The sequence below is a fragment of the Neocloeon triangulifer genome, unplaced genomic scaffold, assembly GCF_031216515.1.
Source record: "Neocloeon triangulifer isolate White Clay Creek 2 clone unplaced genomic scaffold, ASM3121651v1 ptg000014l, whole genome shotgun sequence".
NCBI lineage: Eukaryota > Metazoa > Arthropoda > Insecta > Ephemeroptera > Baetidae > Neocloeon > Neocloeon triangulifer.
The window spans coordinates 23,945,013-23,957,832 of record NW_026775556.1 but is presented as its reverse complement, the minus strand read 5'-3'; the positions used below and the strand labels follow the sequence as shown (position 1 = coordinate 23,957,832).

The following is a 12,820-nucleotide window of genomic DNA, read 5'->3' as shown; positions in this document are numbered from 1 at the left end:
ACGTGTTCCGTGGGCAAAGATGCTGCTCCCCGCACCTTTTCGCAAACAAACGCCTTTGCCCAAAAGGCAAAAATAGCTTCTCTTGAGGAAAAGCAAAACGCGTACGGAGACCTTTAAAAATCAACGACGAGCATACCTGAAATATTTCATCACATGCACGAGTTTCCACTCGACTTCGCGTTTCAATTCGCATCCACTCGTCGCAAATATTTGCCTCTGCAAATCAACCCCCTTCAGCTAGGCGTTATTTGCCAACACAGCGAAACACGGATAGGCGACTTCGTTTCGCATTCCCGTCTCGAAATTCGAATTCCTTTCAGAAAATACAACTCTGCTGCAATTGGAACACTTGTATTATTTTTTCTCCCCTTATACTTGAGCGAAGACAAGAGAAAGGAGGCTCGTCTCGTAATGTGAAATTATCGCGTCGGTCGCAAATAACGAGCGGCGATGACAACGAGGCCATTTTTCACCAAGTCAAATACGAGAAGTCCCCTGGGGCGCGCTCGATTCGAGCCGAGAGAGTAAAAGGGGGAAAATCAGCCGATGACGTAAATGCACTTCTGCGCTCGTCCTTTCCACGCTCAAAAAGGGAAACGCTTGTCTGAAAATAAAAATAAATTTGCACCACCTTTGCCTTAATTCCGAAATTCTCAGCAGTTCTCTCTCGATCAAAATAAATTAGTATCTCTCGGCACGCATCGAGGTGTTAATGAAACTAAATTGGCAGTGTTCGTGCTGCCTTTGATATTTCCGCGTAATACACTTGCGGAGGCATCACTCAAAATGAGAATTACCAGCCGTCTTCTGTGTGTTCGCAGGCCTGCCTAACGACCTCTACGTCTACTGGCATCAGTATCCATGGGAACTGGGCGAGGGGCTCTGCAAATTCAGGGCACTCATCTCCGAAGCGTGAGTACATCAATTTTCTTAATTAAACCATACAACTTAAATTTCAGTTTAAGTTTTTTTTACTTTTATGAAGTTGATGAAAAAGTGGCATGTTTAAGCTCTGCCAACAAATTGTTTCAAGGAAAGAGAAGAAGAAAATGAGCTTTGTCTTTATTGAAAATTTGTTTTTTGTTTCTCTCTACAAAAACGTCTGTTCTTTGCTCGAATGATAAATATTTAACAAAAAATCTTCTGTTCTAGTTGCTCCTAAATATTTTTTCTTTAAAATACCAGAATAAAATTTAAATCATGATATGAAAAAAGATTTTCCTAGTTTCAACGCTTCTTTGCTAAAATTACTCCCAGATTTTCCTTCCCCTCAAGATGAGCTATTATTTTAATGTAGTTATATAATCACCACTTTGATAAGCAGCTTCTACGAAATTGAATTTCCTGGATCTTCAAAATTATAATTTCTCCAAAAATGCACAAGCAAATTCCTTTTCCTTTGAGAGAAAACGTCGAGGAAGCATAAGCCAGATAAAATCCTGATAAAATCCACTTTGTGTCTTTGCCTTTGCTTGCCACCGCCACTGGCCTTACGCCGGCTAAGTAAGCAGCTCAAAGTTTTAGCTCCATTAAAATTCGCATTTCACGTCGCCTCGCCTCTGCAGGAAAAAAGTTAGTTTCTAGGGAGGCGCACTTCTACTTTCCTTTTTTTCCCTTTTTCGTCACATGCAAAACACATAAGAAGGACGTGACCAAAAGCACGCGGCTCATTTTTTCCCCGTCTGCTTGCAGAACTTCGTACGCGTCGGTGCTGACGATCGTGGCGTTCTCCATGGAACGCTACCTGGCCATCTGTCATCCTCTGCACGCGTACACCATGACAGGCCTGCGTCGAGCGTCGCGCATCATAGCCGCGATATGGCTTGTGTCGCTCGCCTGCGCCATCCCCTTCGCCTTGTTCACCACAATCAACTATCTCGACTTTCCGCCTGTAAGTTTCTGTTCCATTTAATTAACCTCAAAGTACAAAAGGGGTGAGTCAAAAAATGGGTCATTGTGAAATATAAAATTACAAGCAAATTTCTTTTATGTAAGCTATTAAAATTCATTATAAATTCATTAATCTTATAAGTGAAAAGTTGGTTTTTTTATTTACAAATAAATTAATTATTGTTGTTTATTTGTCCAAATTGTTACACCAAATTGTAATTTTTGTAAAGGGCTTCCACAGAAATGAAGTTTTTGTGATTTTAAAAATAGGATGAAACAGGTTATTTTAAGTTTTTCCGGTCAGAAGTACTTAAACTTCAAGGGAATTAGTGTCAATTTCTATGTCTTGATGTAGCCTTATCAGCCAAGACAGGTTCAAATACGTTTGGTGGGAAAAATTGATCAACCTGTTTCATTCCTTTTAGCAGAAAATTTTTTCAATGTCCGTAATAAAATTTTCTGCATACTTTTTAATTGCAAGAATATAAATAATAACTGGGGAATACCTTTAATTTGATGAAACAGAGCTTACGCCTCTGAAGAAAACTTTTTAAACATGTATTGTGCATTCCAATGCTCTTTTTAATTTCATCTTTTTATCATTTTTCCATTTTTTTTTTAAAAACAAAATTTATTTACCGGAAATACAATTTTTTGTTTATTCCAGATAGCTAATTTATTTTAAAAAAATACTAAAATTTAAATATGATAACAATACATTCCAGATTCGAAGAGTTGCAAAAATCATTACCTCTAACTGATCTCAACTCTGTTCTGTTTAATATATTTTTGTATCTCGCAGGGTTCAGGCAACCAAATAATCGAGTCCGCTTTTTGCGGCATGCTCAATGTTCCCGACAATTTTCCCCTCTACGAGACGAGCAGCGTGATTTTCTTCCTCCTGCCCATGGTGATCCTCATTGTGCTGTACACGAGGATGGGGCTGCTCATTACCCGGCGTCACGGTCTCGGCGAGTCTCATCGCACGAACAAGTCTCGGAAGTCCATTCTCAGAATGCTCGGTAAGTGTCAACAGAGGAACCGTGTTTGCGACTTGATACACGTACACAAAGCGCGTTTGCAGGGTGAAAAAAAACCTCCCTGCGAATTCCTTTGACCGACAGCCCATATTAAAAACCCACATATTGCGGGACATAATATTTTCAACAAGCTACTTTCAGCTTTTGTGCATGATACAGTTTGATATCACAATAGAAAAAGATAAAAAATTGTTATATTTAGATTGTTCAAAGGCCTTTTTGATGTTGTTTTCCCATTCGCTCTAAATCCATTGTGATGATGGATCTTTGTTAATTTTGCTAAATTATAATTTAAAATTTATACAGTTTGAGATTAAAAACAAATACTCTTCCTAATAATTTAATATTGAAATAACTTTAAATTTTGAAGCTTTATTTTAAATGCGAGGAATAGAATAATATCAGTAATTTTTTTTATATTGAAATTGATTTGGACAATAATTACTGCAAATTTAATTGGAATCTTAGAGCAAATAATTGTTATTTGTACAAAAAAAAATGTACGGAAAAATGTCAACGCTGAAGAAATTTCAACACAATTATTTTTTTCTATTAATATTTAATTTTATAAATTTTCACGACTATTTTCTCCTCCAAAACGAATTTTTCAACTAGCATTTGAGTCTGGAAAGTACAATTTTTAAATGAAAGACTCTTTCAACAGTCTAATTACATCTATTGAAGTGCAAAAAGAGTTTACTTGATGCATTCATTGTAGAGAAAATGGGAAAAACGAAACATGTGTAATCTCTTAAACAAAAACTAAGCTACTTGGCTACTCAATTTACTCTTTTTTTTATCAAGAATGTTACATGATAATAAATTATCAACTGTAAAAATTTTAATGAAAGCGTTACTTTATAGCTTAAATCATGACTTTTAACAAATAAAGCAGCATGCTTATGCAACCGTTTGAGCATGTACGCAAAAGGGTTAAATATCCACGCAAGCTCCTGTTCATGTCGAGAACAAAAGCATTTTGTTTTGTGTTTGTTTTTTTCAAAGCAAAAAGGTTCCTGTGAAAGTAGCTCGCCGCAAATCCTTTCGGAATTGTGCGCCTCAAAAAACATGTAAATTTACACGTGGCGTCGTGTCTTGTTTCAGCCGCGGTGGTGGTTTCCTTTTTTATCTGCTGGGCGCCGTTCCACCTGCAGCGCCTGCTCTACGTTTACCTGAGTGAAATGGATGGCTTCAACGAGTACAACGAATGGATATATCACATTACCGGCTGCTTTTATTACTTTTCCTCCACAGTCAACCCGATTCTTTACAACGTCATGTCTGCCAAATATCGCAACGCTTTTAAGTAAGTCTCTTTTTCCAGCTCTGCTATTCACGACCGCCTTTTTGCGCCGAGACGTGGATTAAAATCGATTTGGCGACACCAAAGCTTTCGCCGCAAAGTCACTTTATTTGCCAAAAATATAATGTAGATCTGCGGCTTTTCATTTCCTCGCGCTCGCTTTGTGCAGGCCGGATTTCGCGAAACGTGTATTTGCCACCAGAGTGCTTTTCAATGCACAAAGCGTGCTATTTTTGCGACACAAAAATGCCGACACGCATCACAATCCAGCAAAAAAGGAGCTATATTTTCTTTCCACAGTGGAGGATAATAATAATGCAAAATTCGCATACAAATTTTGCAATAAATAGAGTGTTTGAGGAGAATAAAATCACTTCGGAAGAGAAAAATATCGTGTTTTTATAACGCGATAAAAGTATTTCTGTTTTGTAAATCGGGCTGGAAAATGCTAGAATGCTTATCCTACAATGTATGATGCGCGAGGGTTCAAATATCAGTTTTGCCAATTAAATTATATACAAATGAGGCAAATGTCACTAGATTGGGACTTGGGACTGAAATCAGTAAATTTATTTATGTTCAGCTAATTTCCCAGAAATCTTTTCAGAAAAAAATTTGTTTGATTGGTTTTCAATCAAATAAAAAGCATCGCAACTGAATCCTCTCATTCATTTTTTTTATTTGATCACTTCAAACGAAAGTATTCCATGCAATATATTTATTAATTGATTGGGGGGGGGGGGAGTTTGAAGTGGAGGTGAAAATTTTAGCGGACAATTCCAATATAGTAATTGGAAAAAATGCAGCTTTTTTATCAACTATTTTAAACCGAATACTTTTTAATTTTCTTATTCTTACTCTTCGACAGACACTTTACGAATCAGTTGATTTTCAAGCTCAAGTCAGGAAAGTCCATGAATTAGCATTTTATCGCAACGTCTTCCAAGTTCAGACTTAAAAGTGAATTTTTTTACACTCTTTTATGATTTACATGAATAATTCTTTGATCCATTTGGGCATTAATTGCCCTAAAGATAAATCAATAAAAACCCTTTGCAACAGTAAAATTATAAGTTGTAAAAAAAAACACAACTTTTACTCTATTAACATGAAATTTAAAAATAAAAATCATCTTTGCTGGTTTTCAAACACAAAGAAATTAATAATAAAAATAAATATTATGTGTATTTTTTTTTAATTCCAAATTATAGATTATTCAACGTTGCTCATTTGAATTACGTTTCAATTTACCAATGAAATTTTTCGCAGGGCGACTTTGTGCGGGACGTCGGCGATGGCCGCGATGGCGACGTCGGTGCGCGAGACGAGCATGGCGGCGTCGAAGCGGGACGACGTGCGTCAGCAGTCGCGCAGCTCGAGTGGCAACTCGTGGCTGTCGCGGCAGCACGCCAGCTCATCGCGGGTGAGAGTCACCCTTTTGGTGGAGGAGGACGCTAATTTGCTCGAGCCCATCGTGCTCATTGTGCAGAAAAACGCGGGCGGCGGGCAGGCCGGAAAGCGACTGTTGACGGCCGTGGCCGAGGTCGACGACGAGCACTCGAGGGTGGCGCCCGACATTCTGGCCAACACGGCCCCCGGCACGGCTGAGACCTGCATGTGAATCAGAACGGACTTTCTGCAATTGCAGTGCACATCGATGTTTTGACATTCCCGTTGACTGCGTCTATTGACTGTTACGAAATAATAAATCAAATTAAAATGTGTCAAATGTTTGCTTATTCTTCTTCTTCTGAAAAAAAAAAAATAATAAAAATATAAGTATTTTTCATCTTCTTTAAACATAGCGTTATTCTAAGGCTAATTTATATATTCTAAATAATTAACAAAAGATGAGAAAATTATAGTAAATGTGATAATATTATATTTTAATCATTACATTGGCCATGAGAGAAGCTCAATATTATAATTACTAAAAAAAAGTAATTTTTAGGTCAAAACCTATATGGATAATTTTGTGTATTAATTAATTTTACTTTACGAATATGATTAAAGTTTGCCTTTTTAATAAAATTTTTGTGCGTTTAAAGGAAAATAATTTAAAATTTAGATTAATTTAAAACCTCTTTTTTAAATTCGTGGAATAACTCACAATCAATGTTGTATTAAAATTCAAATCACATGAATTAATAAAAGAGTCATTAAAAAGAGAAAAATATTGTATATTTTACAAATTTTTATAAAATACAATAATTTAAAAAACTTAAACACTACATAACAACCAATGAAAAGATTTTGCTGAAAGTTTGCATTCATTTATTTATTAATATCATTTACTTTATAGAAAGGATAATTTAATTCAAATGTCTTTTTAATTTTCAGCAATCAAAGATACATTAAAACACATTAAAAGTAAAATGATTTAAAACTTTCAATGAATTAGGAAATTAAATCAGTTTTCCGCATTATTCATGATTTTTCAATTTGCAATTCTATACATTCTAATCCTTTGTTTACAAATAACGCAATCACCGCTATTTCATCATTGACTCGTTCCATGCAATGTCGACTGTATTGTTTAGGACGGCAACACACGCATTCTTGGCATTTTGGACAACTCGGCACCGTAACTGATGTATGCAAATTACTTTGTCATGCGAAGCTGTTCCTCGCCCGCTAACTCACTCACTCGACTATATAAACGCCTGAGCATTTGCGTGTAATATTATGTGCGACGCGATGTAATTTAGCATTTTGACTAGGGAAAGCAGAACGGAACCGCACCACCGCGAAATATGCAACCGGCAGCTCACAAGAGTCACAAGGCGTGTGCGTTTCTGCAGCTGACACAAATGACAAGCGCGAGAAGAGGGGCTTGAAGCACTTTAATAGATGGCTTTCTGGCTTCTTCAGACCCATTTTTACCACATTAAAACATAATAAATCAAACATAAAACTACAAAGTTTTGCTCTTCAAAACGATTTTCACCAAAAATTAAATTTGAAAATCTCTAAACTCTGAAGCTGGTCTAACAAATTAGCTAAAAATTAACCTTGGTTTTTCAATTACCAAAGTTTACTTTTTAATATTAAGTGCCATTTTTATGAAAACACAAAAGGCTGATTAAAGTATCATGGCTTTAGTTAGCCTCGAAAACTAAAGTTTTGGTAAATTAGCATTGCTTTATGATGAAAATTTGCTAAAAATCTGCCAGATTAAATTTAATGAAAATCTCATCATACATCAACATCATAAATCCCTAATTATGTTGAATAAAACAAACTTATTGTAAGACCTGACCTAAAAATGTAAACCTATTTTTCTGTTGGACAATCAATTTTTTAGTTTTTTATTAACTGTTTTTAAGGATGAAAACGAACGTAAAAAAAAATTTTGGTACGATTTTAAGAGCGTAAATTAAAACAAAAGCAAACAAAAAAGGCCTAGAGTGTTTAAATTTAAGGACAGAAACGTTTTAAATGTATTATAGCAGATTTTTTTCATCCTTTTTGACGTTTTCCATAAAATAATACCTATCTTTAACTAAAAAAAAAAAAACATTTCTCTCATTTGCTGTTTTGTTGAAAATATTTTTGAAGAGTAAGTACGCTTTAATTAATTTTGCCTCTAGGTATATTAAAATGATTTTTACTTTTAATTATCGTTCACAATCTCCATTACTTTTAATTAGATGTGAAAAATATTTTAGTGTCTGATTAAATGAGTTTTTTGTTTGCGTCCCGAGGGAATTTTGGCTGGTGTCATGCCACATTTTTGGCTCGCACCATGCAAATGGAAAACTCCTCTCATTTCGAGTTTCACGGGCAACATGAACGCGAGCACCAACGAATCGCTTTCAGAATCAATTTTTTACTCCGGTGTGGCTAACGCCGATGATAGAATGTTCAACAATTGGTTTCTCATTGGGATTACGGTGGTTTTTGTGGCAATCCTGGTCTTCGGCGTCGTGGGCAACACCTTGGTTTGCATGATCATTGCGAAAAGACCTGAAATGCGAACCGCAACCAACTACTACTTGTTCAGCCTCGCAGTCTCTGATAATTTAATTCTGATAACAGGTAATTTTTTTATACAATTAAATAAAAAGGTGAGGATTGAAATGGAAACTGCAATAAATCAACAGGAATAATTCAAATTTTAAGAATGGCAACAATAATAAAATTAATTTTTTGACCTATTTCCAGGCGTGCCTGTCGAGTCAATTCAGATTTGGCAAGATAACGAGTGGAATTTTGGAGAAGCAGCTTGCAAATTGCAATTTGTCATGCTTTACACGTGAGTTAGATTTTAACTTGAAAACACTTAATACTGTAAATTATTAATCCTGTTTAGAGAAAATTCCAAACATCTAAATAATTTAAAATAATAGTTATAATCAGCAATTTTCCCTAGTTGCAATCATAATTTTTCACAAGTAAATCTTTTGGAATGAAAATAAAATTTGTAAACACCTCTGCACATATCAAAATTCCAATTTTCTTAAAATACCCGTCCTTATTCTGTATTCCAAAAGTTCCTTTTTTTCTACTATTCGCTCAAGAAATTTAATAATAAAAAGTAATTTTATTTTTACTTTTACTTTCAACTTAAACTAAATATTTCTCAAATTTAATGTTAAATTATTTGTTATTGATAAAATATAATTTTCTCTTTAAGGGCTGGGAGAGTTTCAGTCCTTGCCATTATCGTCGTATCCATTGAACGCTACATCGCCGTTTGCCACCCTCTTCGCGCTCACACTTTTTCAGGTAAAACAAGAGCAATGTGGATAATTGCTTTGATCTGGATTATCTCTGCTGTGGTGACGATTCCTGGAGGTTTTGCTACTACACTTTATACCTTTGAAGATTACGTATGGAAACTGACCAAATTTAGTACATAAATTGATATCTGGTTAAACTTCTTTTAGGCCCCTGACGGAACTTTGATTGGCTACTACGAAACGTGCATAGAAGATCAAAAAAAGCTGCCTTTTCTTCCGAACGACTTTCCTGCTAACGAGATGTACGTCTTCCTTTTCTTTTTGATGCCCATGGCGGTCCTCACTGTTCTCTACGCACGCATCGCGTGGGTCATCCGGCGGCGCAAAAATATTGGAGAATCGCACGACGCAAATGCTTCAAATGCAACTATCACTAAAACAATCGGTAATTCTAAAAAAATTAATTCATCTGTCGCATTAATGTTGATCCTTTCAGGTATTTTAGTGCTCTGCTTTTTCATCTTCTGTGCACCTATGAACTTGATTTCAATACTTGGCAAATATTTGCAACTGGATGGGAGTTCTATGAACGCGGTTGTGCTGATTTCGATGCTTCTCTTTTACTTAAATTGCGTCATTAATCCTATCATCTACAACGCAACTTCTGTGAATTATCGCACAGCATTCAGGCAAGTGTGAAAAAAATAGGAATATTTTTTTGGTACTTATCATCCGCTTTGATAATTTCAGAGCCACCATTAACTTTTGGCAGAGTGGAAGAGAATGAGTTAAAACTGTTATGAATTTTATGAATTTCATTTTAAGGATTAGAGTTGTTGGCGAGAAAATTAATTCAAAGTGCTGATTTTTTAAATCATAATATTTTGCAACAATTTTATGATTCAATTCATACAAATTTTATTCTTCAATTTTTTTAAATGCGAAAAGAATTATTTAAATTATTTAATATAAGGTTGTTTCTTGCATTTGTTATATGATGTTGTAATAGGCAAACTTTGAATTTATAGATAAAATGAACTTTAATTAAGACCCTTCGTGACTTCCAGGTACAATTGAGGATAACAATTATTATTGCAGATTACTTTATTCTCCTGATTACTTTGAAACTATTCTTTGTGCATGGGCAATTGAAAAATATTGATCATATCTAAATGACTACGGACTCGTAATTCAGAAGGATCTTTTCAAGAGCACAACGTTTAATTATAATTATTAGCAATTTTAATAATAAGTTATAACATTGTAAACATTTACCTCGTCTTAATATTATCACGAATAACAATGAATATTATTAGCAAATAATATTGTAATCTAACGTTTGTAATTTCTGTTATTTAAAAAAAAAATACAAAAATCAATTTAATCAGCAAAAAAAGAACAAATTTTATTCTTTTCATCACAAACCCTAATGGAAACTGTCAAATACACGATTTGGACAAAAAGAGTTGATAAAAATATTATTTTCAGTAGAAAAATTTATAATCAACCCTCATCAATTTATGCTCATTAAGAATTAAACACGAAAATATGATAATTTAGCTTTCTAAAAAACGGGCACGCCCTGTTCGTTTTTCTCTTCCCTCCCTCTGAAGTACATATTATCATCATTCAGTTCTCCACAGACCACCATGAACGCAACATACTCGGATTTGAATGTCACGTTCAGCGATGAACAAACGCGGAACACCTCGCTCGAAGGAAGTTTAGGAAATTGGTTGAACGCAACGTGGACGGATGCACCGTCCACGATGAGCGCTGAGGATTTAATAGCGCATTTCACGGCCCTAGCATTTCCGAGCGACGAAGTGCTTATTGTGATCACGGTTGTGTACGGAATCATGCTAATTACTGGCGTCCTCGGAAATATCTTGGTTTGCGTGGTCATCGCCAGGCACCCCGAAATGCAAACGGCCACCAACTACTACCTGTTCAGCCTTGCCATCGCCGACGTCACAACTCTCTTGTTTGGTACAAGTTTTAATTCATATTTGCTTACAGGAATGTTTTAATTAGAGTTCAGTTTACATTTAAATGTGGTTGCCGTAATAAACCACAAGAGTTATACGTGGTTAACCAAGTTGCATTTGCTGTGGTAGGTTTAATTATTTGGATTTATATGAAGGGCTCGGTGAACCAGCAAAGAAATAAATTTTTCAGTTTATGCTTTCGATTATCCTCTTTCTTTTGGGATGAAAAAATAAAAAATTTAAAAGACATTTTTATCAAATCAGCTGGAGAATCGTATGAATTCCAAAAAATCTTCAGTACATTTGCTGAGAAATCTCATAATTTCTTCTCAATATATTTCATGTAGCCTCCTTGATAAATTATATTTAATAATATTGAATGACCGTTCAAAAAGCATGAATGTAATTTTTGTATCAAGCGCTTGAATCCAGAATTTTGTGAAAAGGGACGTTTTTGCTATTTTTTGCAGGTGTCATTTTTGAGCTGTACCATTACTGGCATAAATATCCTTGGGAATTAGGCGTGACTGTGTGCAAGCTAAGAGTTTTTATTCCCGAAGCGTAAGTTTATCAAATTTGCTTCTATTTAAAATAATTTTGTTTAATTTCAGCACTTCAAACGCGTCGGTGTTGACGATATTGGCTTTCTCTATGGAACGTTACTTGGCCATTTGCCATCCCTTGGTGGCCTACACCATGTCAGGCCTCAAACGAGCCCTTCGCATTATCATTGCAGTTTGGCTGATAGGATTCGTATTTGCTCTTCCTTACGGTTTTGCCGCCGACGCTAAAAGTTTTATGGAATATCCTTCCGTAAGAAAATTGATTATAAAGTTATATGGTTTGATTATTTTAAAAATAAAAAAAGGAGTCTGGCAAGTTTTTGCCTGAGCTTCTTCACTGCAACGTGTACAAGTCGAACTACTTGCTTGAGATGCTACCATTTGAAGAGTTGAGCAGCGTCATCTTCTTTTTCATCCCGATGGCAATTCTAATTGTTCTTTACACGCGAATCGGTCTGGCAATCAAACGACGCGTCAACGTGGGAGAAACTCCAACAGCACAAGCCTCCAAGAAGGCGGTTATTAGAATGCTTAGTATAATTAAATCTGGGATTTAAAAATTTGAAAAGTTAATCTAATATTATTTTAAGCTGCCGTTGTCACGTGGTTTTTCATTTGCTGGGCACCCCTGCACCTGATGCGACTGTTCGACAGGTATTTGCTTGAATTTGAGCTCTATGAGAAGTCGCGAAATTGGCTATTCATCATCACCGGATTTTCTTTCTTCTTCAATGCTACGATCAACCCGATTCTTTACAACATAATGTCTGCGAAATACCGAAAAGCATTTAAGTACGTTGAAAATAATTTGAGGCTGTAATTTTATATAATGAAAATTAACATTTTTTAGGAACACCCTTTGCGGCTCATCGTCCTCGGTTGATAATAAGAATGAAACACAAACCGTTGAGGCTTAAGTTAAGAGTGTGTGTTTTTTTTTAATAATATTTGTAATTTTTCAATGTACAGTTAAAAAAAATGTTTCTCTGACATATTTGATAAAATTTATAGATTTGTGAATCTACATTATATGAAGATGCAGGAAATATAATTATTAATATTATTAGCAACTTATAATATAATCCAAGGTTTGTGATTTCTGTTATTTAAAAAAAAAAAAATATGTATATACAAAAATAAATTAAATAAGCACAAAAAGAATTAAACAGAATTGAATTAATTCTTTTCATCACAAACCATTACGGAAAGTGTCAAATAAACGATTTGGACAAGAAAAGTTCATGAAAATAAAATAATATTATTTTCAGTAAAATATATATTTTATCTTCAACCCTAATCAATTTACACTCATTAAGAATTAAACACGAACATATGATAATTTAGTTTTATTTTT

General features: G+C 34.9%; 4 protein-coding genes across 8 annotated transcripts in view; 3 read left to right on the top strand and 1 right to left on the bottom strand.

The window, feature by feature from the left end:
• Positions 1-5,901, top strand: part of LOC132201316 (neuropeptides capa receptor-like) — a 106,198-nt gene extending 100,297 nt beyond the window's left edge. For 4 of the 5 annotated variants that reach the window (XM_059627390.1, XM_059627392.1, XM_059627391.1 and 1 more), the window contains 5 exons: positions 822-912; positions 1,693-1,891; positions 2,693-2,912; positions 4,035-4,236; positions 5,503-5,901. In XM_059627390.1, coding sequence (XP_059483373.1) covers positions 1,733-1,891; positions 2,693-2,912; positions 4,035-4,236; positions 5,503-5,854 — 933 coding nt within the window. In that variant the 5' untranslated portion in view covers positions 822-912; positions 1,693-1,732 and the 3' untranslated portion in view covers positions 5,855-5,901. The remainder of the gene's footprint in view (positions 1-821; positions 913-1,692; positions 1,892-2,692; positions 2,913-4,034; positions 4,237-5,502) is intronic. The other variant, XM_059627389.1, reaches the window with a different exon arrangement.
• Positions 1-12,820, bottom strand: part of LOC132201313 (neuropeptides capa receptor-like) — a 101,009-nt gene that overhangs the window by 77,041 nt on the left and 11,148 nt on the right. The window lies entirely within an intron of this gene.
• On the top strand, positions 8,022-9,702 carry LOC132201435 (neuromedin-U receptor 2-like). The gene is made up of 6 exons (XM_059627599.1): positions 8,022-8,271; positions 8,398-8,488; positions 8,870-9,065; positions 9,123-9,360; positions 9,412-9,604; positions 9,666-9,702. Exons 1-6 carry the CDS (start codon positions 8,022-8,024, stop codon positions 9,700-9,702), a joined length of 1,005 nt encoding a protein of 334 aa, XP_059483582.1.
• Positions 10,570-12,599, top strand: LOC132200876 (neuropeptides capa receptor-like). Its single transcript, XM_059626640.1, has 6 exons — positions 10,570-10,904; positions 11,374-11,464; positions 11,515-11,716; positions 11,772-12,000; positions 12,057-12,258; positions 12,317-12,599. Exons 1-6 carry the CDS (start codon positions 10,685-10,687, stop codon positions 12,381-12,383), a joined length of 1,011 nt encoding a protein of 336 aa, XP_059482623.1. The 5' UTR covers positions 10,570-10,684; the 3' UTR covers positions 12,384-12,599.

What these genes read in the sequence shown, in the direction of transcription:
- LOC132201435 (XM_059627599.1), top strand. Translation starts at nt 8,022, where the DNA reads ATGAACGCGAGCACCAACGAATCGCTTTCAGAATCAATTTTTTACTCC. An exon ending in TAATTTAATTCTGATAACAG is followed by an intron (nt 8,272 to 8,397) that starts GTAATTTTTTTA and finishes ACCTATTTCCAG; the next exon opens with GCGTGCCTGTCGAGTCAATT. An exon ending in TTTATACCTTTGAAGATTAC is followed by an intron (nt 9,066 to 9,122) that starts GTATGGAAACTG and finishes AACTTCTTTTAG; the next exon opens with GCCCCTGACGGAACTTTGAT.
- LOC132200876 (XM_059626640.1), top strand. Translation starts at nt 10,685, where the DNA reads ATGAGCGCTGAGGATTTAATAGCGCATTTCACGGCCCTAGCATTTCCG. An exon ending in CGTCACAACTCTCTTGTTTG is followed by an intron (nt 10,905 to 11,373) that starts GTACAAGTTTTA and finishes TATTTTTTGCAG; the next exon opens with GTGTCATTTTTGAGCTGTAC. An exon ending in AGAGTTTTTATTCCCGAAGC is followed by an intron (nt 11,465 to 11,514) that starts GTAAGTTTATCA and finishes GTTTAATTTCAG; the next exon opens with CACTTCAAACGCGTCGGTGT.